General features: G+C 35.8%; 1 protein-coding gene across 2 annotated transcripts; it reads right to left on the bottom strand.

Moving 5' to 3' along the window:
- Positions 1-9881: 9881 nt before the first annotated feature.
- Positions 9882-20521, bottom strand: LOC142530529 (uncharacterized). Of its 2 annotated transcripts, XM_075636364.1 has the most exons (15): positions 20359-20521; positions 19737-19816; positions 19499-19616; positions 19227-19405; positions 17782-17864; positions 17523-17707; positions 16958-17019; positions 16630-16738; positions 16102-16221; positions 12797-12916; positions 12565-12685; positions 12289-12445; positions 11487-11559; positions 10791-10918; positions 9882-10172 (listed from the first exon to the last, which is right to left on the bottom strand). In XM_075636364.1, the coding sequence occupies exons 1-15, from the start codon at positions 20519-20521 to the stop codon at positions 10050-10052; spliced, it is 1821 nt and encodes a 606-aa protein (XP_075492479.1). In that variant the 3' UTR covers positions 9882-10049. The 2 variants fall into 2 exon arrangements, with proteins under 2 accessions (XP_075492479.1, XP_075492482.1); XM_075636367.1 differs by lacking the exon at positions 20359-20521 and having other exon boundaries at positions 19495-19616; positions 19737-19755.
- Between the last annotated feature and the right edge of the window lie 481 nt (positions 20522-21002).

Below are 21002 nucleotides of genomic sequence, written 5' to 3'. Positions count from 1 at the left end.
ATTGATAATTGATGTGATTATAGTTGGAAAGGAACAGACGGGAAAGACAAAAGAAGACATGAGTTATGTGCGAGGACAGAACACCTCGGGCATATGCGCGACACGAGGCGCGCATATGCGCGAGCAGGGCAGAGAACCTCGCTATATGCGCGAGAAGAGGGCGCGCATATGCACGAGCTGGTGAACATGACAAGTGCCGAGACAGTAGGTCTCGCGCATATGCGCGGGGGCAGGGCGCGCATATGCTCGAGCAGAAGATTTTGATGCGCAGAGACCAGTAGGTCTCGCGCATATGCGCCGAGGAAGGTCGTGCGTATGCCTGAGACGTGCTGCATAAAGATGAAGCCACATGTACTTTACCATGCAATATTGAAGGAAAGTAGCCTCATTTCCTTCAGAATTCAGAAAGAAGAACCGAGAAACCTTAGGGAAGCTTCAAGTTTCTTCCTGTACTAGAATTCTGATTTTGCAAGATCCGTCCGTCTGATTTTCAATCCGAGTTCAGTACTGTATTTCTCTCGTGAAAAGCTTCAAAAGGACGTAAGTTTTATTATGTTCTTTTATGATTTGAAAATATGATATTGAAGGAATCATGATATGACTGATATTATCTGTTCCTGATATTGTTGTAATTGTATAATCGAAATCAGATTGAAGAACGGATACCGTATGAAATTGTTATCATTTTCAGATTTGATTTGATTGAGTATATACAGATTTGGTATCAAATGTGGTTGTTGATTGATTATGAGTTGTTGAAATTGGCCGTCTGTTAATTGTATTGCGGGACATATCGAGATTGCGATGTTATGCCGTCGAAACAGAATTAGATTGAGATTGATCAAATACAAACTTGTATTGAGTTGTATAATGATATTATGCTTCTCGTATGATATTCCAGAGTTGGTATTGAAGATTTTGAAGACTGAACTGTAACGCCCCGAAAATTTAAGAGTCCACGTGAACCACATGCATGCAATTATTAAATTCCTTTGTATTTTAATTATATGTTTTAACTGCATTAATTAATTATGTTGTGTATATTTATATGTTTAAAAATATATTTTCTACATTGTTGCATTAAAATGTAATTTTTTTAAAAGATATTCGAGTCGCGATCGAGGAACGGGGACCGAGGGCTTAAAATGTAAAATGTTTTTATTAAATAATTATTTTTAATTATTTAAAATATGGCCGATGCTTTTAGTATTTTTGAAAATAAGGATTTTGAGATGATTTTATACGTCGGGACGTAAATTTTATCGGTGTTGGTTTTTAAACTAAAATACGAACTTTTTTGGCAACCCGGCTAATAAATTCACATGTTTAATTAAACAAAATTTTGTTAAATTTTATTAAATCCTAATTAAAACTAATGGGCTTAAATTTTAAGGCTTGATAGGCCTAAAGCCTAATTAGGAGTTAATTAGATATAAAATATATTAAACCCTACACTTTGCACCTCAAAAACAATCGGCCATCTACTTTGAAAAATCTGAAACACTTCCCACCCCAACCCCACGGCACACGCTCACAATTCCAAGAGATTTTCGAAGGGTTCTAAGAGAGCAAGCCAAAGGATCCTCTCCGTTCTTCGTCGTCAACGTTTAATCGTGCATTTAAAATGCAAAGGCACGCCATACATATCTTTTTTCTCATCTATCACATCATAGTATCGTTTTAAATATCGTGTGCATGAAAAACATGAAATTCTTTGAATTAATTTTGGAATATTGCACATACATGTATGAAATCCATGAATTTTGATCCAAAAACATGTTTATATGGTTGCTAAAGGGGCTGTCATGGCTAGGATATAATTAAGGATGATTTACACAAATTTTAAGAGTCCTAATCACCCCAAAACGCTGCACAAACATGAAAGTTAAAGGCTGGAATCCAAGGAGAATACGTACAGAGAGGGCCGATGGTTTTGGTTGGGTTGTCAAAGTGCAAGGTTTCGGTTGTCTTGCATGGGGTTTAGGGGTTCGACCAGGGCTTGAGGAGGGCTCGGTTGGGATGTGGCTAGGTCCTAGATAGGGTCCTAGGGTGGCTAGGTTCGAAGGAGGAGGGTGAGGAAGAGCCCTTGCGAGAAGGGACTCTTCACGCGTAACTTTCAGGGTGGCCGAGGGTTTCAGGTGCTATGGCTCGGTCTGGGGGCTAGCTAGTGGTCCACCAGGGTCCTAAGGTGATGGGTAAGGGTCGGGCCAGGGGCTTGGGCGGTGTGGTTCGCTGCTGGCTTGAACTGAAGTGGTGACCGTGAGGATGGCAGCAAGGAGGATGATCGCGCGCAGGCTGTTGCTGTGTTCAGGAAGATCGCTGCACGGGTTCAGGGGCTGGGTTAGTCTGGGCTTGGGCTGGGCATGGTCTAGGGAAGGTTAGGGTCGTGTGGGCTCAGTGGTGGCTCAGCTGGAAGTGTCCTAGGTTGGCTAGGAGTCCTTATGTGATTAGGAGACACACACACATACATGGGCAGAATTTGGGGCAAGGTTCAGCAGGTGGTTGAGCGGGTTAGGGTCATGTTTTTGGGGCCGGGCATGGTCAATAGAGTCCCTAGATGGGTTGGCTAGGTTTTGGTTTGAGGTGGCTTGGGCGTGGCTCGAGTAAATCGAGAGATGGCTCGGGTGGTTCGATAACGTGTCAATTTCGAAAATTAAAGAAGGAAAAATTGATCCGAGAGTCCACGCGGGTGGCTAATGACTTGGGAGGGTAGAATAAATCATAAAAAGGTTATGTTAAAATTTGGAATCAAAATAACGAGTTTTGGATTTATTCAGAATTTAATCGCCGCACGAAACGTCAATTAACGAGTTAATTGAAAAGCCTAGTTTTAAGCTTTATAAAATTATGAAAAATTAGGTTTAAGCTTAAATAATTATTATAAGTCTAATTTTTTTAATTTGGGAATTTTATATGAAAGTTTGGTTTAATTCAGGATTAAAACGCATTAAAACGTTATATTTAATGATAAATCTAAAATTCATCGAATTAAGCTAAATAAAAATTATGGAAAAATTTATGTAAGCTTAAATAATTATTTGGGATATTTTAGAGTCAAGAAATCAAGAAAAAAGTCGAAATTGTAAAATGTCGAGTCCAGGGGTAAAACGGTCTTTTTACAACTAAAAATTAGTAAACGTCGTGGCAGTGCCCTAAATACTATTTTTATGATATTATGATTATTTTTAAATGTTTATGAAATGCTTATGATTAAATTATGATTTTAAAATGTCTAATTGATTTTTATGATTTAAGGAAGACATTTAAAAGACATGTTGCATGCTTGGTTTCGAAAACAAAATGTTATGTTATGCATGATTTTTATAAAGTGATGTGAATGAAAAATGTTGAAGGAAGTGAAGTGATTGTGACTAATTCGTTGATAATGGCGACGTCGTGAGGGTTATGGTCCCAGTGGGAGCCGACGATCGTGTTTCCATTATTGCGAATATGAGGTTATGAGGTTTGAGGAAGAATGGGAATATCGTGAGGGGAGAAGGCCCCAGAGGGAGCCCATTTATGGGAGAAGGCCCCAGAGGGAGCCCCGACGATCGTATTTCTATTCGATCATGTTAGGCCAAGGCTCAGTTGACCAGTAAGAGTGTCGCTGATGTCCCCACCGCCCAGTACTGTGGTTTTATGTAGATGGATCCATCGTCATGTCATGTCATATCAGGAAAGTCACAATTAACGATCTGAATTCAATAAAGGAAAAAGAAAAAAGGAGGAAATGTTCATGATTATGTTTAAGGTTTTATGTCATGTCATGTTGAGGAAAAGGAAATTCATGTTTGCATGTTATGAAAATGTTTATGTTGAAGTTTTATGCATCATGAAAATGTTTACGAAAATGTTTATGATTATGCATCTTCATGAAAACGATATTTTAAGTACAAGTATTTTTCACCATTATATGTTGACTGTATTACGTATTACTCGTTATCAAGATTATGGTGTGTTGAGTATTTAGACTCACTAGGTGTGATGGATGCAGGTGGTATTGAGGGAAGACTTGATGAGTGATTTGACTGGGCTGAAGGCGCACACAACCCGAGGACCAGCGCTATATTTTCCGCATTATGCTTTATGTTTTATGTTAAAGATTTTTAAGATTATTTATTTATGCTTTTGAGATATTTTTGAGAGGTTTAGTATGGGCTTTACTTTTCAAATGTATTTTTTAGATTTAGAAAAATGTTAATTGGTTGTTTATTTTAAAATGATGTCAAAAATATTTTATGAAATGTGTATGGTTCGGCCGATGCTATGTAAGGTTTGAAAAAAAAATTTCTAGTACTTTTAAAGCAAATAAAAGGGCAGGACGTTTCATGAACAGAGCCAGATTGATATGTGATTTCATTGATCAGACTGATCTACAAAAAGAAATGTATAAATCAATGTTAGACCGGGAATGTAGAACCCGTTAAACCAGACTACGTATAAGCCATGCATAATTACTATTATTTAAATTAAAATGATTTTTATGCATGAGAGTTTAAATTCAATCTTTTAAATTTGTTGAGTTATTTTACGCAGTAGTTTAGCTTCATCTTTTCGGGTAAATAAGCGAGGCCGGACTGGAGTGGAGTATTGAGATAAAATTTAATAATAAGAAAACATTCCTAGAATTTATTTAAGATAAATAATAAGTTATTTTAATGTAAAAGAAAGTCTAAGGAATTATTTAAGTAATTTGAGATAAGTAGTAAATAAGTTCTTTTAGGTTCAATAATTAGTTTATTAATTCACTAAAATACTTAATGGGTAGATAAAACTTTAAAAGATTTAAAATACAATATTTAAGCAATTTTTCCCTCCATTTTAATCCTAGAATTCGGCCATCACCAATAGAATATTTAAAAAGTTTGACAACTCAATTCCTTTGATTCCTTCCTTATCCATTTTTGGTAGATAATCCCTCACCTTTTAATCATCAATAATTAATAATTAAGCAATTTTTTACCCTTATTTGACATGAATATTTTAGGCCAACCTCTACTAAATAAAACCAAATCACACCTTATTCCTTATCTATCAAACTCTAGGATAGGAAGATTCATTTGCCATTCAATTATCCCTTTTATCTTGCAAACCTTCCCTTCACTTCCTAGCCTTCTCTCCCTCTCCATTTTTGAAAAAATCAGAGCTTATTCAGTAGAGAAAAATCGAGAATAGCTAGGGAGAAAACAAGAGAGAAAAACAAGAAGCAAAGCAACTCCGTCTCCTCCGCGCCGTGTCGTCGTAATCGATTTGTTTTCATTTCAAACAAATCCAAGGCATGTTTCTATCATTCTTTTCTCTTCAATCAAGTCATATTATTATTTTAAAACATCATATGTGCATGAAACTTGAAGCAAAAACCGAAATCATGTTAGCATTTTCGAAAAAAAAACATAGTGCAGATTTTCAGCTTCCACCTATGCCCTCACGGTTTGGTTGTTTTTGTTGATTTACAAGTTGTCTCGATTCCTAGGCTCCCAAGGCTGCTTATGGTCATGTCCTAGGGTGTGTTAGGGTCAAGTTTGATCAAGGGTTCAAGCCACAAAACCGTAAGTTAGGTGCCCAACTCGGTACGCAAGAAACAAGTGTCATATTCGTGTTTCATTTGTTGTCATTGGCTTGCGTAAGATGGTGTTCGAGCCATGGCTGGCCTAGGGACAGTATCCATGGCTAGGACCCTCCCCTACCAAGCATAGGACATGGGCAAGTCGGCCCTAAGTGGCTTGAGCCATGTCCCAAGTCGTTCGGATAGAAACAAGACAAGCAGCCCCTTCGGTTTCTATTTCCTTTCGTGTGAGTTGGTTCGATTCTTTGAGGTTGGTGTGGATCTTGGTTGGCTTTTTCGCCCTTAGCCATGGTTCACACAATGACTCATGATGTATAGATCATGCCATGGTCAATCACATGGCCACTGCAATGACCCATGACAGCAAAAACAAGCAACACCCCCACGCGTGCCATGTGTGTTCTCGGGTGAAGCTTGGAATCGTCGTAGGTGTTGGCTTGGATTGTGCTTGGCCTAGGGACCTTAGCCATGGTTCAAACCATACCTTAGGATGTTGGGAAGAGGCTCTGGTCAGTGGTTCAAGCCCCAATGGTCAATAGCCTCGTAAACGAAGCGATGCAAGCACAGTTGCTGCTGCTGGATTTTTTGGACAGCAGCTTTGAGCTTCGGTTCAGAGGTGTGTTTCGAGTTCTATGGTTGGATTTTAGCCTATGGCCTTGGACTGGACAGTACCTCATTGAGTTAGGAAGGTCATGTTTTTGGCCGTTTGTGAATTGGTTAAGTTTAGAGATCGTACGAGAATTTACGGTGCAATGTGCCAAAGTGACTCTCGAAATAGCGTTCCATGTTTTTGGCCTCCATTCACCAAATTTCGAGTTTTACAATTTTTAGGAGCATTATGTCATCGTGTTAGGCGTATTTTGGCCATGACTAAACGATGGTTCGATGTTGGTTCGGGTTGATACGGAGTCATGGTTAGATACTAAGTTTGTAGGGCGTAATTGTCTCGTTTTTGGTGCGGTTATGATATGTTGGTCGAGTTGAGTTTATTTGCATGTCTCTCATGTTAGAATTAGGTTGCAGCGAGCCTGGGAACGATCCAACTCAATTGGTAAAATAACACAGGAATTTAATTATATTACATGCATAAAATATAAAATGTTTATTTTGAGATATATGCGATATGTCTTGTGGCCACTTTACGATTATGGGATTATTACTTCACCCGGTGACTTACGACCGGTTCATGTTCATGTATTGATACAGATATCCAGTCAAGGGCTGTGATGATCTCTACCGCCCAGTATATTATGGTTTAGTCTGATCAGACGAGCATGTTATGTTACGTTACGTTATGGGCCACTTGCATAGAACATTATCTCAACAGAAAATTATGATATGCTATTTTATGACAGGGTGTTTTGAATACATTATTTACTTCCGCTGCTACTTTGAATATTAAATCTTTTTATCAGTTTATTTTATGAATGAGACATTTTATTTATTTAAAGAGAAAAATTTTAAATAATTCCGCAAATTTTCAAATACGAAATACGGGCCTCTACAGGGAAGATACGACTCAAGTTAGATTCGACTTGAGTTTCCCAAAACCACATACTTTATTATATAGCGTTGATGTTTGCAATTCATTAGATTGATATGCTTAGTCTATTGATTTATAGTAAAGCATGAGTAGAGTCTGTGGCAGATGTGCCATGTCTTGGGCAGATGTGCCTAGTCTTTGGCAGAGGTGCCAAAGCACTGGACTTTTGGTGGTATCGATGTGCTTAGGAGTAGATCCACTCTTATTGCAGAAATTCGATACAGAATGCCAAAGTCTGGGAATAAAAACGTATCACCATCTAGCTGGGAGAGTAGGTGGGAGAATGTTGCGTTCTTATTCGACTGGGATCCCTAGATTAGAGAAGAGTCGAGTCAGAGATTATGAGTCAAGAGTTTGATTTATAGTTTTATATCGATTCATGTCTTTCAGATTATGATACTTGTTATTGATAACTGTTCCATGCTTTTATATCTGTTTATATGATTGCATGTATACGTTGTTTATACTGAGAATATATTTTTCACCGGAGTTATCCGGCTGTTGTTGTGTTTGTATGGGTGCATGACAACAGGTGGGAAAGGATCAGGGGTGAGAAGAGGATGAGAGATTGAGATTAGCGTGGAGATTCTGACCTAGAAGTAGAGTTGTTTTCATTACCTGATATGTAGTGAATGAACAGTAGTTTGTTATGAATTACTTTTGTACAAGACTTGTAGTTTTGATCTAAATGTTGATTTTGTAAATGAAATAAGATTTATTTCATATGTTGCGCAATCATGTATTTTAAAAAAAAATTTATGACCCAGTTTACTTAATTGTTACATTTGATCCTAATAATGATTAAGAAGATGAATTAGCGTTCGGGTCCCCACAAACAGTTTGTACACTATCAGTTCGTACAATAGCAGAACAGATGTAGCAAAGCAGAACAGTAAGATACGTCATACCACTTTCAGATAAAGTCATCAAATTGAACTAAACGATGATTCAACGTGTATTTGTCATTAAATAGATTAAATGTGACCGTTGGAATCGAAGACTATATATAGCTAATCGATTCAGTTGAAGAGGGTTGGTGAAAACGTACTGCAAAAACTATCGACGATAATTAATAAGTTACGATACATTCTTCAAGTATTTTCTCAGTCTACAAATCGCACACTTACACTCTTATTTATTGTATTTTTTGTAGCATTCAGGTTACTTGTTAAGAGCGAATCGGTTATTTGTTGTAAGAAATTTGAAAAACTAAGAATTTCAGTTTGGCAATGTATAAGTCCAACTGAATTGGATTATTACAATATGTTATAATACATCAAAGTATTTTTTATGAAAAACATATCCTTGAAATAGAAGGGTGACGTAAGAGCATTTGAAGACTCCGAACATCCATAAAATTCGTGTGTTCTAGTTTATTATCTATTCAGTTTTTTTTACAGTACCATACACTCAGTATTCAATCTATATTTCAGTATATTTTCGCACTATTATTAGCTGACTGATTTATATCGACAAACAAGATTTCAAGATCAGTTAAATAAAAGACTGATTCATACTTAAAAGATTTCAAAAAGCCCGAGTGTTTATTCAATCTCCTTCTGAACACTCTAACTGTATTAACCGATCGTATCACCTATACTATGTGAGAAAAGCATTAGTTGAAACACGCGACTTTTGGAGAAGAAAAAACTCGACTGTTTATTATGTGTCGCGACAACTGTTGTAACAAGGTTTTGACAGCGCCACAATATCATTCTGATTTTGAGAGTTTCAATTGCTAGTGGTGCGCACACACTCAAAACTTCGTGATTCATTAATTGGGAGAGAAATTCTCGAGAGAGAACAATCCACAATTTCAAAAAGAGTTTAAGTTGGAAGATATTAAAGACGAGTGGAGCTCGCCAAGTGAAGTATACTGAATGAGTGTCATCGATGCGTCTTTAGAAAAAAAGAGTCTTTTATTTGAATAAGTCCTTTTATGATCATAACATTATATATTTAGTGAATTCACTTGTTAGTTGAACATGACCCATTGGATGTAGGTCAGTTGAACCGAACCACATTAAAATTCTGGTGTCCTCGTGTTCTTTATTTTATTATTCACTCACTTAATAAACAACGAAAAGAACAAACCACTAATACTATAAAACAACACACTTTCAGAAATATTTTTATATAACTAAATAACTCACGCAAGCAGTATTCTAATCCAAGACCTCTTGAATCTCGGGACCTCACAATTGCCGCTAGACCATAAGATAGATCCTTGACGCTCATTAACTTTCTTTCCGATAACTTTCTCCGCGGCTAGGAAATTGGACGAGTCCATGTAGGGCTTCTTTCTTTTACTTTCCGCAAATAACATAAACCTCAATTAAACGACACATATTGATAATTTTAAAAGAAACATTGTTAAAATAATTATTTTAACAAACTTTATCATTAGACTTTTTGACTCACGTGAAGTTCGTGCAATACATATTGCTTTTTCTATACAAACCTCAATTAAAGGACTCAAAATATATTTAAAAGATAATCATTGTTGAAATAATTATCCTAATAAACTTTTTCATTAGACTTTTTCACTCACATAAAGTTCGTGAAAGAAGATTTAAGACATGGAACTTTTTGCCACCATCATACGGCAAAAAGTAATAAAATAATATTAGACAACGTGCAACGATGGTACTTCAATTATTTGAACAGTGAAATAACGCTTCACTTGCACGTTCAGAAAGAACATTTCAACTGATTCTACAAATTCGGATGCAGAAAAGTATGCAAACCTATGCTGTAACAAACACCCATTACTTGAGCAGTAAAAACTATAATCGTTTTAAAGGAACAAAATATATCGAGATTATCTATCTATATACACGATAATTACTTGCCCAAACCAATATGCAAGAGATCAAGATAAAACAAGTACCAACTTTCCAAGAATTCCTCGATACAACGGAGAAAAATCGAGGTAAAAACCTATGAAAGAGCTTGATTCATCGTGGAACGCATAGACAGCTGCTGCTCGTAAAGTTCCCGGAATATCTGATATTTAGCATCATGGTACTTCTTTACTTTTGGATCTTTAGAGGGATGCACAACCTATTAAAAATTATGAAAAACCATAAATCCAAGAGATAGCAAATATTTAAAGATGGATCGTTAAAAGTATTTAATAATCTCTCATTTTATTTGGACCGTCGTCCCTATTATATTTTCTACAAATACCAATTTAAACAAAATTTACAATATTTGACATACAATAAAAAAATGCCTCCTGATAAAACAATAAAAAAAATAGTTTAATCTTTCAAAACATTTTCCCCAAACATTTCCCAAAAATATAAAATTAAAACCAAAATTTGGGTGAATCTTCGTAAAATGCTTAGGTGCTACAAGCCTACAACTAGATAAATACTCGTCTCATAAATGGTATAGATCAGAAACGTAGACAGAATATGGAACAATCCAAAGGAGAAGAAGAGAGGATAAATGATAAAAATAGAGGATTTACTTGGTCTGCATCTCTTTATAGTTTTAAGCAGATGACAATGGCGAAAAATATATATGCGCAAAAGCGGAAGAGATGCTTACCACATGACTTGTATCATGCTACGAACTCAAGTGTTATAGCTGAAGATCGTGTAATATTGATAACCATCTCTCTCCCTTTAACGATTAAATCATTTTGGATATAACAAGAAGCAGTTACATGCATACCTGACCAGCTGCATTTAATGCTCTCATGGCCTCTCGGACAGTGGAATATTTCTTCGAGGCAACAGCACCAAGAATAGCAGCACCCAATAACACAGATTCATTTTCTCGGGGAAGAACTATAGGATAACCTGCCCAAATATACAGTATTGCCAAAAGTATCTTCAGTCTGAAATTTAGAAAGGAAAAGAAGTATTCAACTCAAGGCAAGAAAAAAAGACATCGTGGATCGAGTTCTTCTCCCCTCCAAAACAGGCATAGATCAAGTCTGGAAATTTCAAGTATGATCACTGCCATCTAAAGGCGTCAATGGAAAAATGCAAAACCCTTTGAAATTCTCTCCAACACAGAATTAAAATGAACATTATGTGTCAATCACCATCTAAGGAGGCCAGTAACAAGTGAAGCTGACAATGAATGTGCATACAAAGTTTGTGAGTTTTATTTTTCCAAAACATTCCGACTGCTATGGCCATTATACTAGGACAGTGTAAAGATTATAGATAAAAAAACATAATGGTTCACGTGTGCAGCTAAACTATAACCCATTCAAGATTCAAGATAACTTATTGGAGAGATAGATGGAACAAAGTTACAAAATAAACTTTCGGAAGTCATCTTCTTCCAAGCATATTCACTGGTACGAATGCATGTATGCGCAAATGCGCACATGTATATATGTAGAGAGACAAAGATAACCTATGATGTCTGCATGCTCTTGAACGAACAACGAATTCTTTGCAAGTCCACCACATGCAAGCAACGTGTCAATCTGGAGACAATGAGCAGATAGGAATAACATATGGCCAAAAGTCATTGAGAATGCAACATATGTGTTAATTTTAAGAACAAATCAGATCGTTCATCTTATAAAATTATATGGCACACGGCGCACCAGAGATGTCAGGATAATGTGATCAATATAAACTTAAAGCAATTAGCAGAAAGCAAGCAACGCTGCCAACGTAATGACACAAAAATTGGGGTAAATAACAAAGTGGACCCACACCACATTATGCCAAAACGGCCAAAACCACTCATGAAAGTTTTAATTGAGAACTAAAACCCTCAAGCCGATATTTATTTGTAGTATGCATTTTTCTATGCACCTATGAAGAAGGCAGTCAAAATATCATTTCACTATTATAATAACATAATAAATTTTCTCCTTTTATGGCATCCCAAATTCTACAAATACTTTTGCTTTTAAAACTCCAATTTGCGACAACTTCATGATTGTGTATAAAAGTATGTATAGCACCCTAGAGAGAGAAAAACACTATAGGCGGGAGGGTTAATTATTAGTTTAAAATGCTGGAGTTTCCTACCAAGCACAACAAAGAAGATCTACATGAATTATCCTAACAATTGTAATTATTAAGAAACAATACAATTATAACTACAATTTTTCTAGCGTAATATCTGCCAATGATTTCCAACTATAGCACAGAGAAATTGCTTAAAATATAGGATGAAACATCGCATGCATCAACTTCCTTACTTTGTGTCCATGGGAATTGCAATGCTCTACAATATGTCGTGTCCCATATGCAATTCCCTGCACTGTGGCAAGATAAAGAAGAGCCAGCTGCTTTTCACTTGTATCAAGAGTTAAGCCACATATCATTCCTTTCGATTTTGGATCTGCAATCGGAGATCTAAAATAAAAGTTTAGAAGGTACAATCAACAATTTATATTTGCTTTTTAGAAGGCAATCAACAATTTATATTTGCGAGTTCCAAATATAAAAGGATCGAAAAAATTTTAAGCTTTTACCTGTTTCCATGAAAATCGGGGAGGACGTGAACATCATTAGTCAGAGCAGCGAGAAAAGGAGAACCTAGTTCTTGTTTCACCGACTCCAGTATCTCACCAAGAAGTTCAAATATTGAAATGCCTACAAGACCAGAAAGAGGAAAATTTTTAAAAGCGATTAGGCGGGAGAAATAGACCTAACATAAAATATAAAACCATATTAAACAGCTGTGAGAAGTTCAGGCAATCTCACATCGAGAAGCCGCTCGATTCGCCAGATGTGGAGAAGCGATATGGTTCTCTATGATATAATCTAGTGAAGCGCCAGTGGCACTCTGGCCTCCTTCTGTAAGCCAATACTGAGGCACCATAGCTGAAAGAATTTTGTGAAGTTGAACAAGTCAGATGTTAGTACTTAGTCACCTCTTGAATAGAACAAGAAATACATTAACTATTCAGAGATGAGAGAACCACTGGAGACTCCAGTCACAATCTTTTTAGCTATTGTAAGGTCCTGAATTGTACTTACGATAATTTTCTCAAAATTATCGTTTAAAAATGATTCGAACCTAATATTTTAGTGTGTAACTTGAACTTCTGAATGGATCGAAAAATCAAGTTTTCGACAAAATTCTAAGGAAGTAATTAGCATAGCTTAGTGCATGGCCACCATGTGATGTTGATTGTATTTTCTGAAATTTTGACTGCCTTTTGCAGCTCCGTATCGACCCAATCAATGGTGTCATGCAGTGTGCAGGTTAATTTCACGGTAGATGCCCTGTGCATAAATAGTGGTATTTTGGAATTTCAAGCACCCAGTGTGCAGCACCTTGCATATTTTAAAGTTTTTCTCAACTTATAGCATGTCCACTGCACAACGGTGTGCATAGACGGTGGCTAGGGTTTTGCATGGTGCATGACATCATGCATTTCCATGTTATTTTCTTTGAGGTTCTTACACCAGAATCTTGTTTCTGATGTTATGAAGCTAAGGTGCTTAAATGTGATGGGTCATGGGCCTTACATGTAATAATCCATTGCAGCAAGATGGAAAGTTAAGCCCAAAAAATAAACTGATATGCTATTATCTTTTATCTAGAAATTTGATTTGTTGTTATCTTATATTTTTGTTAGGACATGGTGATACTTCTATTTATGATCAAATGATCTTTTTATTTTGGTTATGATATGGTGATATTTTATTTTTTTATTAAGATTTTATTATCTTTGTTTAATCATTATATACTTGTTATAAATAGAGATAGGTTGCAATAGTAAAATTATCAAGAAATTATTCACAAACTTGTCTTACGAGATCTGAGGTCCTCTTCCAAGAGTCTCAAAAAAAGAAATCAAAAGATTCTCTCTAGCGAGCCTGAAAGAATCACCCCATTACTGAATCTAAAACATGGGACCATAACAAACTGGTACAAGAGGGATATCACGTTTTTCAACAAAACTTTAAAGCTTTTGCAGAAAGTTATCCAATAGTACAAGGTAGCTGCCAAGAAACGGCAACAAGCTCTTTCGGATAAGTTGGAAAAGATTTCCATGTGTCTGTCAACCATGCGCTTGAAAGAACGAGATCAGAGAAGAGGACACGAATCAATGGGGCACCAACGACCAGCATTCCAAAGGACGACGAGGTAGCACCAATGGCCATCTCAACATGCCTCGGTATTCGAAACTCATTTTTCCCAGGTATAAAATAGAATCAAATATGTTGGGATGGTTTAGATTATGCAAACAATTTTTTCGACTCCAACACTTGCAGGAGAAAAACAAGCATTGGTCTCTTTCTATCGAGAAGAGGATCCAACTCAGGTCTCTGAAGTCAGAACTAGATCATCCAGGGTTACGGTGGAAGAATTTAAGAACTATTGTCATCTATGCTTATAATCCTTGAAATATTCCAACAGCTATAATTGTTCTTGAAGATATCCAAGTGCCTCTTTGCACGAACTGTGGTTGCATACCCTTTTCTCATGGTTGAGGATAACCATGATCCAAGGGGGGGATATCAATGTCATTGGGCCTTACACGTAATAAACCATTACAACAAGATTGTAAGTCAAGCCCAAAAAATAATTTGAAATGCTAACATCTTTATTTAGAAATAGGATTTGTTGTTATTTTTAATTTTGGTAGGATATGGTGATATTTTATTTATGGTTAGGATATGGTTTTTATAAGGACTTGATTGTCTTTATTTGAATCAATTGTACTCTGTTATAAATATAGATAGATTGCATTAATAAAATTACCAGTAAAAATATTCACAATCTCGTGTTATGATATTTATTCTCTTCCACCGAGCCTCAAACTAAGAGATCGAGAGGTTCTCCTAACGAGCCTCAAAGAATCACCCCACACTAAGCTTCAAGTGTTAGTGGCAAAAAATGCTCAAGGAGACTAAAAACTTCTGTAAGAACCTCAGAACTAACATTTCTTAAGCTTAATCTTGTCTTGATTGTGTGCCGAACATGGAGTTAGAGAGTCCTGAATAGAACTGAGGAACTTTCTTGATTTCTATGTTATTGACATGATTGAATGCTAAAGATTATGATAACTGATTTGTGTTATTGTTGATGGATTTTTTTTGAATCAATGATCCTAGCACATTGTAAGTTTTTAGGGACGTCAGTTCCATAAATTGCTAGCACTAGTCTAGTATATGGGAGGAAATTCATGTTTGACATTTAGAGATAATGGTCACGTGATATTATTGAAATTTTTTTTAGAGTAGTAAAATAATTATGTCTACAGTTATGACGGATTCATGTAAAGAAAGTGTGTGAGAAAAGAACGAAGAGAATACTTGAGGCTTAGGCGATTGCTAATCTTACATTCAGGCATAAGCTTGTTGATAATGGCTTGAGAGACAACAAGTTTAAGTGACTCAATTGAATTAGTAGACTCGTGCAACTATTGTACTAAAACCATGTCTTAATATTTTGAGTATAACACGTGTTTGTGATTGGACTCGAGGTATTCATGTTGGATTAGGAAATAATTTTAAAAGTCATGAGATTTTTTAGTCCATGATTTTCCACTAAATTTGTGTCTCGACATCCTATCACCAACTTCCAACTTTAGTCATGTCGCATACGTAAGACGAGAAAATAATAGAAACTTTTTGAATCTTAATGACAAATTGAGCAGCATAATCCCCACAAGGTATTTTTCCCTGCCTCACTATACAAGTGTGGTAAAAGTGGCTTTTATTGTAGCTTCAAAATTCTAAATATAGCCTCGTCAAAAAAAAATTCTAACCATAGCTCGTATGTTATAGTCATCCCATTTTCTCACCTATTGGGATAAAAAAATACATTTGACCACCATTGATTCTTTTGTTTAAAAAAAATGATCATTTAACAGAAGCCATTTGGAATAAAGTTGAGAAGGAGACTCAGTAAATTGTTCTTTTGTTTCCTGCAACATTGAATAAAATGAAAGGGCTTGTGGCTGTTCGTGCTAGAGATAAAGAAACCAAAAACATATATTATGTTGAATTAGAGTGTCACCTCACCATCTACAAAAAAAATAAAAAAATGTTACCTGACCAGAATGGCCCCCAGACCCCAGGGATGAATAGCTTGGTTTTAGAGATAGCCATGTGGCATGTAGAAGTTCCACATACTAATACCATTCTATGACATATAGTCTCCTCATCAACCTCTGCAAGTCCAAAACTCCCAAATAAACACATATACAGGAACATATGACTTTCCAACAGAACCAATTCTTTGGTTTATTCGATGATTCTTCATTTCCCATAACAATGGCAAATATTGTCAACCCATTTTATTATCATTCCCCAAAATATATTTTCCCTCATTTTCAGATCTCCCAACAAAATTATTACTATTAATTCATATTTGTATCGCTTCCCGAAAAGACATTATTATTATATTATATTATATTATATATTAAAAACAAAATTTAATAAATTATATTAATATGACACCACTATCAGATAATAGCTTAGATGAGTCTGCATTTACAGAAACAAATCTTCTCTTTCCAAAACAAGGAAAATGAAACCAAACAAGCTGAGTCATTTTGAGAAAACAAAAAAATATTAACCTTTAGATTCTAAATCTGAGGCCGGCGCACTTTCCATTACTCCCACACCACCAGCATGAGCGTCTATCAGCGATGATCCAACTGGGGTTCCAGCCACCAGACCCAATTCCTGAAAATATGATTTTGTTTAGCAGATAGAATGAAGAGCCCCAGTAAAGTACATAAAGCAGTTTAAAAAATGAAAGATTCAAGAATAAAAAATATTAAGAAAATATTGTCCTATTAAAACATATGAATGCATGTGCTCTCATGTTGGTTAAGTGGTTCTTTAACATTATTAATACAATCAAGAAGCATCGCTTGGGCAAGAAGATCCAGGACTCCTTGCCTTCGCAGCATCAGGTGTGAGCCCAGAGCCCAAAGCATGACCAGGAAAAGCTACACTTCGTCCTGTAAACATAATTTCAGGTAAAAATCAAGAAATACTCACATAAAACAATTAAACAATAACACCAAACATATTAGCTTAAAAACAGTATTTTAGAAGCATTAAAAAATGCCAAAAAGCACCACAGGATCAAGATGTAGACAAAAGAGTTATTGTAGGGGCCTAAGAAAGAATTTGCAGGAACTTCGTACAATTTGGAACTTTCTCTTTAAACCTACACTCAAATGACTTCCTATTCAGAATTTACACATCAAAATTGTTCAGTGAAAAATCAAGATCGAAAATATCTCCACACCCAAGAAAGAATGCCATAGTAATTTGTGAAACACACAAGGCAGATCCTTTTCTTTACATTTTAGTGGCATATACCAATTCATCATGATCCAATAATATCTTAAGAAAAGTAATATATTATATCAACTAATAAATGGTACAAGGAGGCTAAGGAAACTTCTTCAAGTCAAAATGTTTTACTAGTTGTACACACATAAAGTTAGATACATACCGATTTTGGAATGATGACCATCCACAAGATCACCTAAACCAATCTCCTCCCAAAAATCATCATCCCATCCAAGAGCTTCCATGTCACGGGAGTCTTTCTCGTTGATCTGTTGCATATGTGCATGACCTAAATAAGTCCACTTGCAGACCGTTGTGCAAAGACTCCGAGTATCATCTCCTGTTGCTCTAAGAAAGAATTGATATGAGATATGAATTTGTTTCACCAGTGTAGCACGACAGGCAATATTTCAGGGCTTTACCTATATGATAACCAATCACTTAGATCCATCCACCTAAATGCCATCGACCAAGACTCTGGCAAATTTTCTTTGACCCACAAAAGCTGCAAATAGAATACTGCAGAATCCATAAACACGTTCAGCAATATTAAATGCACTCGTGATCGTTTATTTCTTTACTTCTTCATTTGCCTCACAAAATAAAAAAAAAATCACCTTAACATACTGCCATTACAATCAGAGACATATTACCAAACTGAACGGAAAATAAAAGGTGTCACATGTAAATTAAAAACAAGAAAATTAAGGCTGACTCCCCCATCCCTAACATCATTGAAATAAGGAAAATAAAAACTACCTAAAAAGTCAAAAAGTTTCAAGTTAACCATATCCATTTCATCGTTTGATAACATAAACTTTAATCCTTCTGCTGCAAGAAGGTTGTCTTCCCTTTCTCAAGTGACCTACCGCCAACATCTTAACCTTCCCTATATCCATATCTTCTAACATGATTTTCACCACAAGTTCAGTTTACCACTTTACCCTTAAAGACTCGATGATTTTCATTGTCTCCGATATTCAATTCAATCAAAACACATGTCAGACTCAAATTTCCAGAGACAATATTTATACAAAGTCACATTATTGACAGATGTTATATTCCCACAAATAAATAAAGCTGGTTAAAGAAAAGGCACCTTGATGTAATTTGTTGTGTAAATTGCAATTGGTTTTGTCTATGCAAAATGATTTACTGAAGAAATGTATCGTCCATATTTACTTGATTGGACGAGTGTCAAATTAACCAAGGCATTCGTTAACTATATTTTTACTACGTGAAAGCAGAATCTTCTGCCAAATTCCTGAACAGAAATAACTCGTTCTATGTTTATTGTCACGGTTTAAGCAAGAATCTAAAACTGAGGATATGGTGATGATCCAATTTTATAGATATTAAAGCCTCTTACGAAAACCTAAGATAAATTATATCAACGTTTGTACAAACTAGAAACTTTCAGACTGCAAAACCATCAATTGTGCATCAAAAATTGAAGTATTCATTGAAAAATGCAGAAGGTTGACTCAAAGAACAAATGTAAGCATTCAAGGGTTTTCTGCTGATGAGTCGGATTGACATGGTGATTTCAATTCCAAATTATTTCGGGAAAACCTTGTATCTAACAACCAGGGAATGGGGTGAGGAACATTTCGCAAATAGCAGACGTGTGACATTTAATAATACTTTGAACTGATCGAAAAAGTCCTTTTCAGATGCAGAAAACATCCTAATAGTTGCGGTATTCTGTAAAGTTCCTAACCATGTGCTGGAAAACACGAGTCACAAGGCCAATGTTCAAACGCCTCAATTCAGCATAGGATGTTCTTGACATCTAATACATCATAAACATTTACCACTTGGAACGCCTTCTAGAAGACCTCAGTTTAAAGTAACTTTGTGTAAATACCTTAGGTGGCTGCATCTCCGGGGATACAGCCCCACCACAATATTCCAGCACTGGCGAACTAGAGGAATTGATCCTCTCAGCTTGTTTTACAGCTCTATGGTCCATCCACACTATCACATTTCTTCTTGTGTCACTGCTCCAAGAAACTGTCACAGGTTCTCCATCATAATCAACAGCAACTGCAAAAAGTAGCTCCAGCTAAAAGCTGCATGATGTAGACGTAAATAATTGTAGCATAAATAACAATCTCAGAAACTTTTTTGCTTACAAACCAAGAGAACAAGTAGCAGCAAATCCCAAACTGGTTACTTCTTCTCCAGATATATTTGCAAGAGAGCATGCTGCTTTGACAGCCGTGCAAATTGCAAGCCAAATATCAGTTGACGATTGCTGGAATTCGAAAGAACAAGGCATATGATTTATATAAATGCCAAACACGTGTGACAATTTTGTATGCCTAATTGTATAATTTAAATTATATTTTGATAATTCGCAATGGTCAATTGTCACCTCAACACAATCACCATCTTTCCAAATCTGTATCGGGCTGCTAGAACAACCTAAAATTTTTCCATCTTCATCAAAGAGGCCTGTATTAAATTTAAACATGAGAGAAGAGAGAGGGAGGGAGCATCCAGCAACAAGCTCCGTAATGCCAGATTTCAAATAAACATAGATGTGCCATTCCTCAATTTCGATATGTTGAAATAAAAATAACCTGAGATAAAATATAAAATTGAAACGCAGAACCATAATGACTCATCATCAACCAATGTTTTAAGCTTCAACCCGATCAATAAGCAGCAATAACTTCTTTTCTAAGAGCCCGTTAACTTAATTTTGCTCAAAAAGTGACCATTAAGTAATCAAATCTAAACGAATTACCTTAAACTATAAGCCGAAGAAAGGTAAATGAATGCAGCTGTAAACGCATTTAGTACGACCAACAATAAGCCATATCAAGAAAATCGCGTGAATTCAACCGTAAAAATCAAATGATTCAGAAAAAAACCAAGAACTAATAATTTACAATTCGACAACCATCACCCGATAAGTTCACTCACAAACAACAGCAGCAAAATCACACCATATTCGACGTGAAAATAGATGATGGGATGGAATCAAAAAGGACCTGCGCGTGCGCTGCCGGTGCCAACATCCAAACCAAGATAGACGGGGCGTCGACGCGGCGGAACCGGCGGAGCGCTTTGCATTTCGACGGCAGCGGAGAAGCTATGGCGTTGGCGATAAGAAAACAAGAGCGGTACTTCATCTACCTTATGTACCTTCGACATTTTTAATTAATTAAACAAATATAGTAAAACTAATTGGTGAATGATTTAGAGATTGAATAATTATGTTAATTCGATTTTTTGTTTTTTTTGAAGATTTTTTAATCTGATTTTGTTCATCTGATGTGGAGTTCTTCTTGTTATCCTCGGATAACTCGCAAGAGATTTAATTGACTTCATCGTTTTTTTTGAAACATATATATTTCGTCTCATCGTAATACAGCTCGATTTGATCCATACTAAAATGAAAATTAATATATATTTTGCATTAAAATTAAAAAAATTTATGGTTCAATTCGGATAAAAAATATGTCTAACAAAAATGAATCATAAAACAAAAATAACTCGTAAAACCGTCTTTTCAATTTTTTGTGAGATAATAATAGAATATAATATTTTACTAATTGACATTGTTAACCACAGCTTTTGACAGTATATATGTTTTTTAGCATTATTACAACTCTTTGATTGTTGTGCAATCCAC

This window comes from Primulina tabacum, chromosome 2 (genome assembly GCF_025594145.1).
Source record: "Primulina tabacum isolate GXHZ01 chromosome 2, ASM2559414v2, whole genome shotgun sequence".
NCBI lineage: Eukaryota > Viridiplantae > Streptophyta > Magnoliopsida > Lamiales > Gesneriaceae > Primulina > Primulina tabacum.
This window is presented reverse-complemented; position numbering and strand designations above follow the sequence as displayed.

Bases quoted from the DNA above. Each gene is read 5' to 3' on its own strand.
- LOC142530529 (XM_075636364.1), bottom strand. From the start codon at position 20,521: ATGTCGAAGGTACATAAGGTAGATGAAGTACCGCTCTTGTTTTCTTAT. The intron at 19,617-19,736 runs GTGACAATTGAC...TTCGAATTCCAG, and splicing joins AAGATGGTGATTGTGTTGAG to CAATCGTCAACTGATATTTG. The intron at 16,222-16,629 runs GTTAATATTTTT...TTGGACTTGCAG, and splicing joins CTCAGATTTAGAATCTAAAG to AGGTTGATGAGGAGACTATA.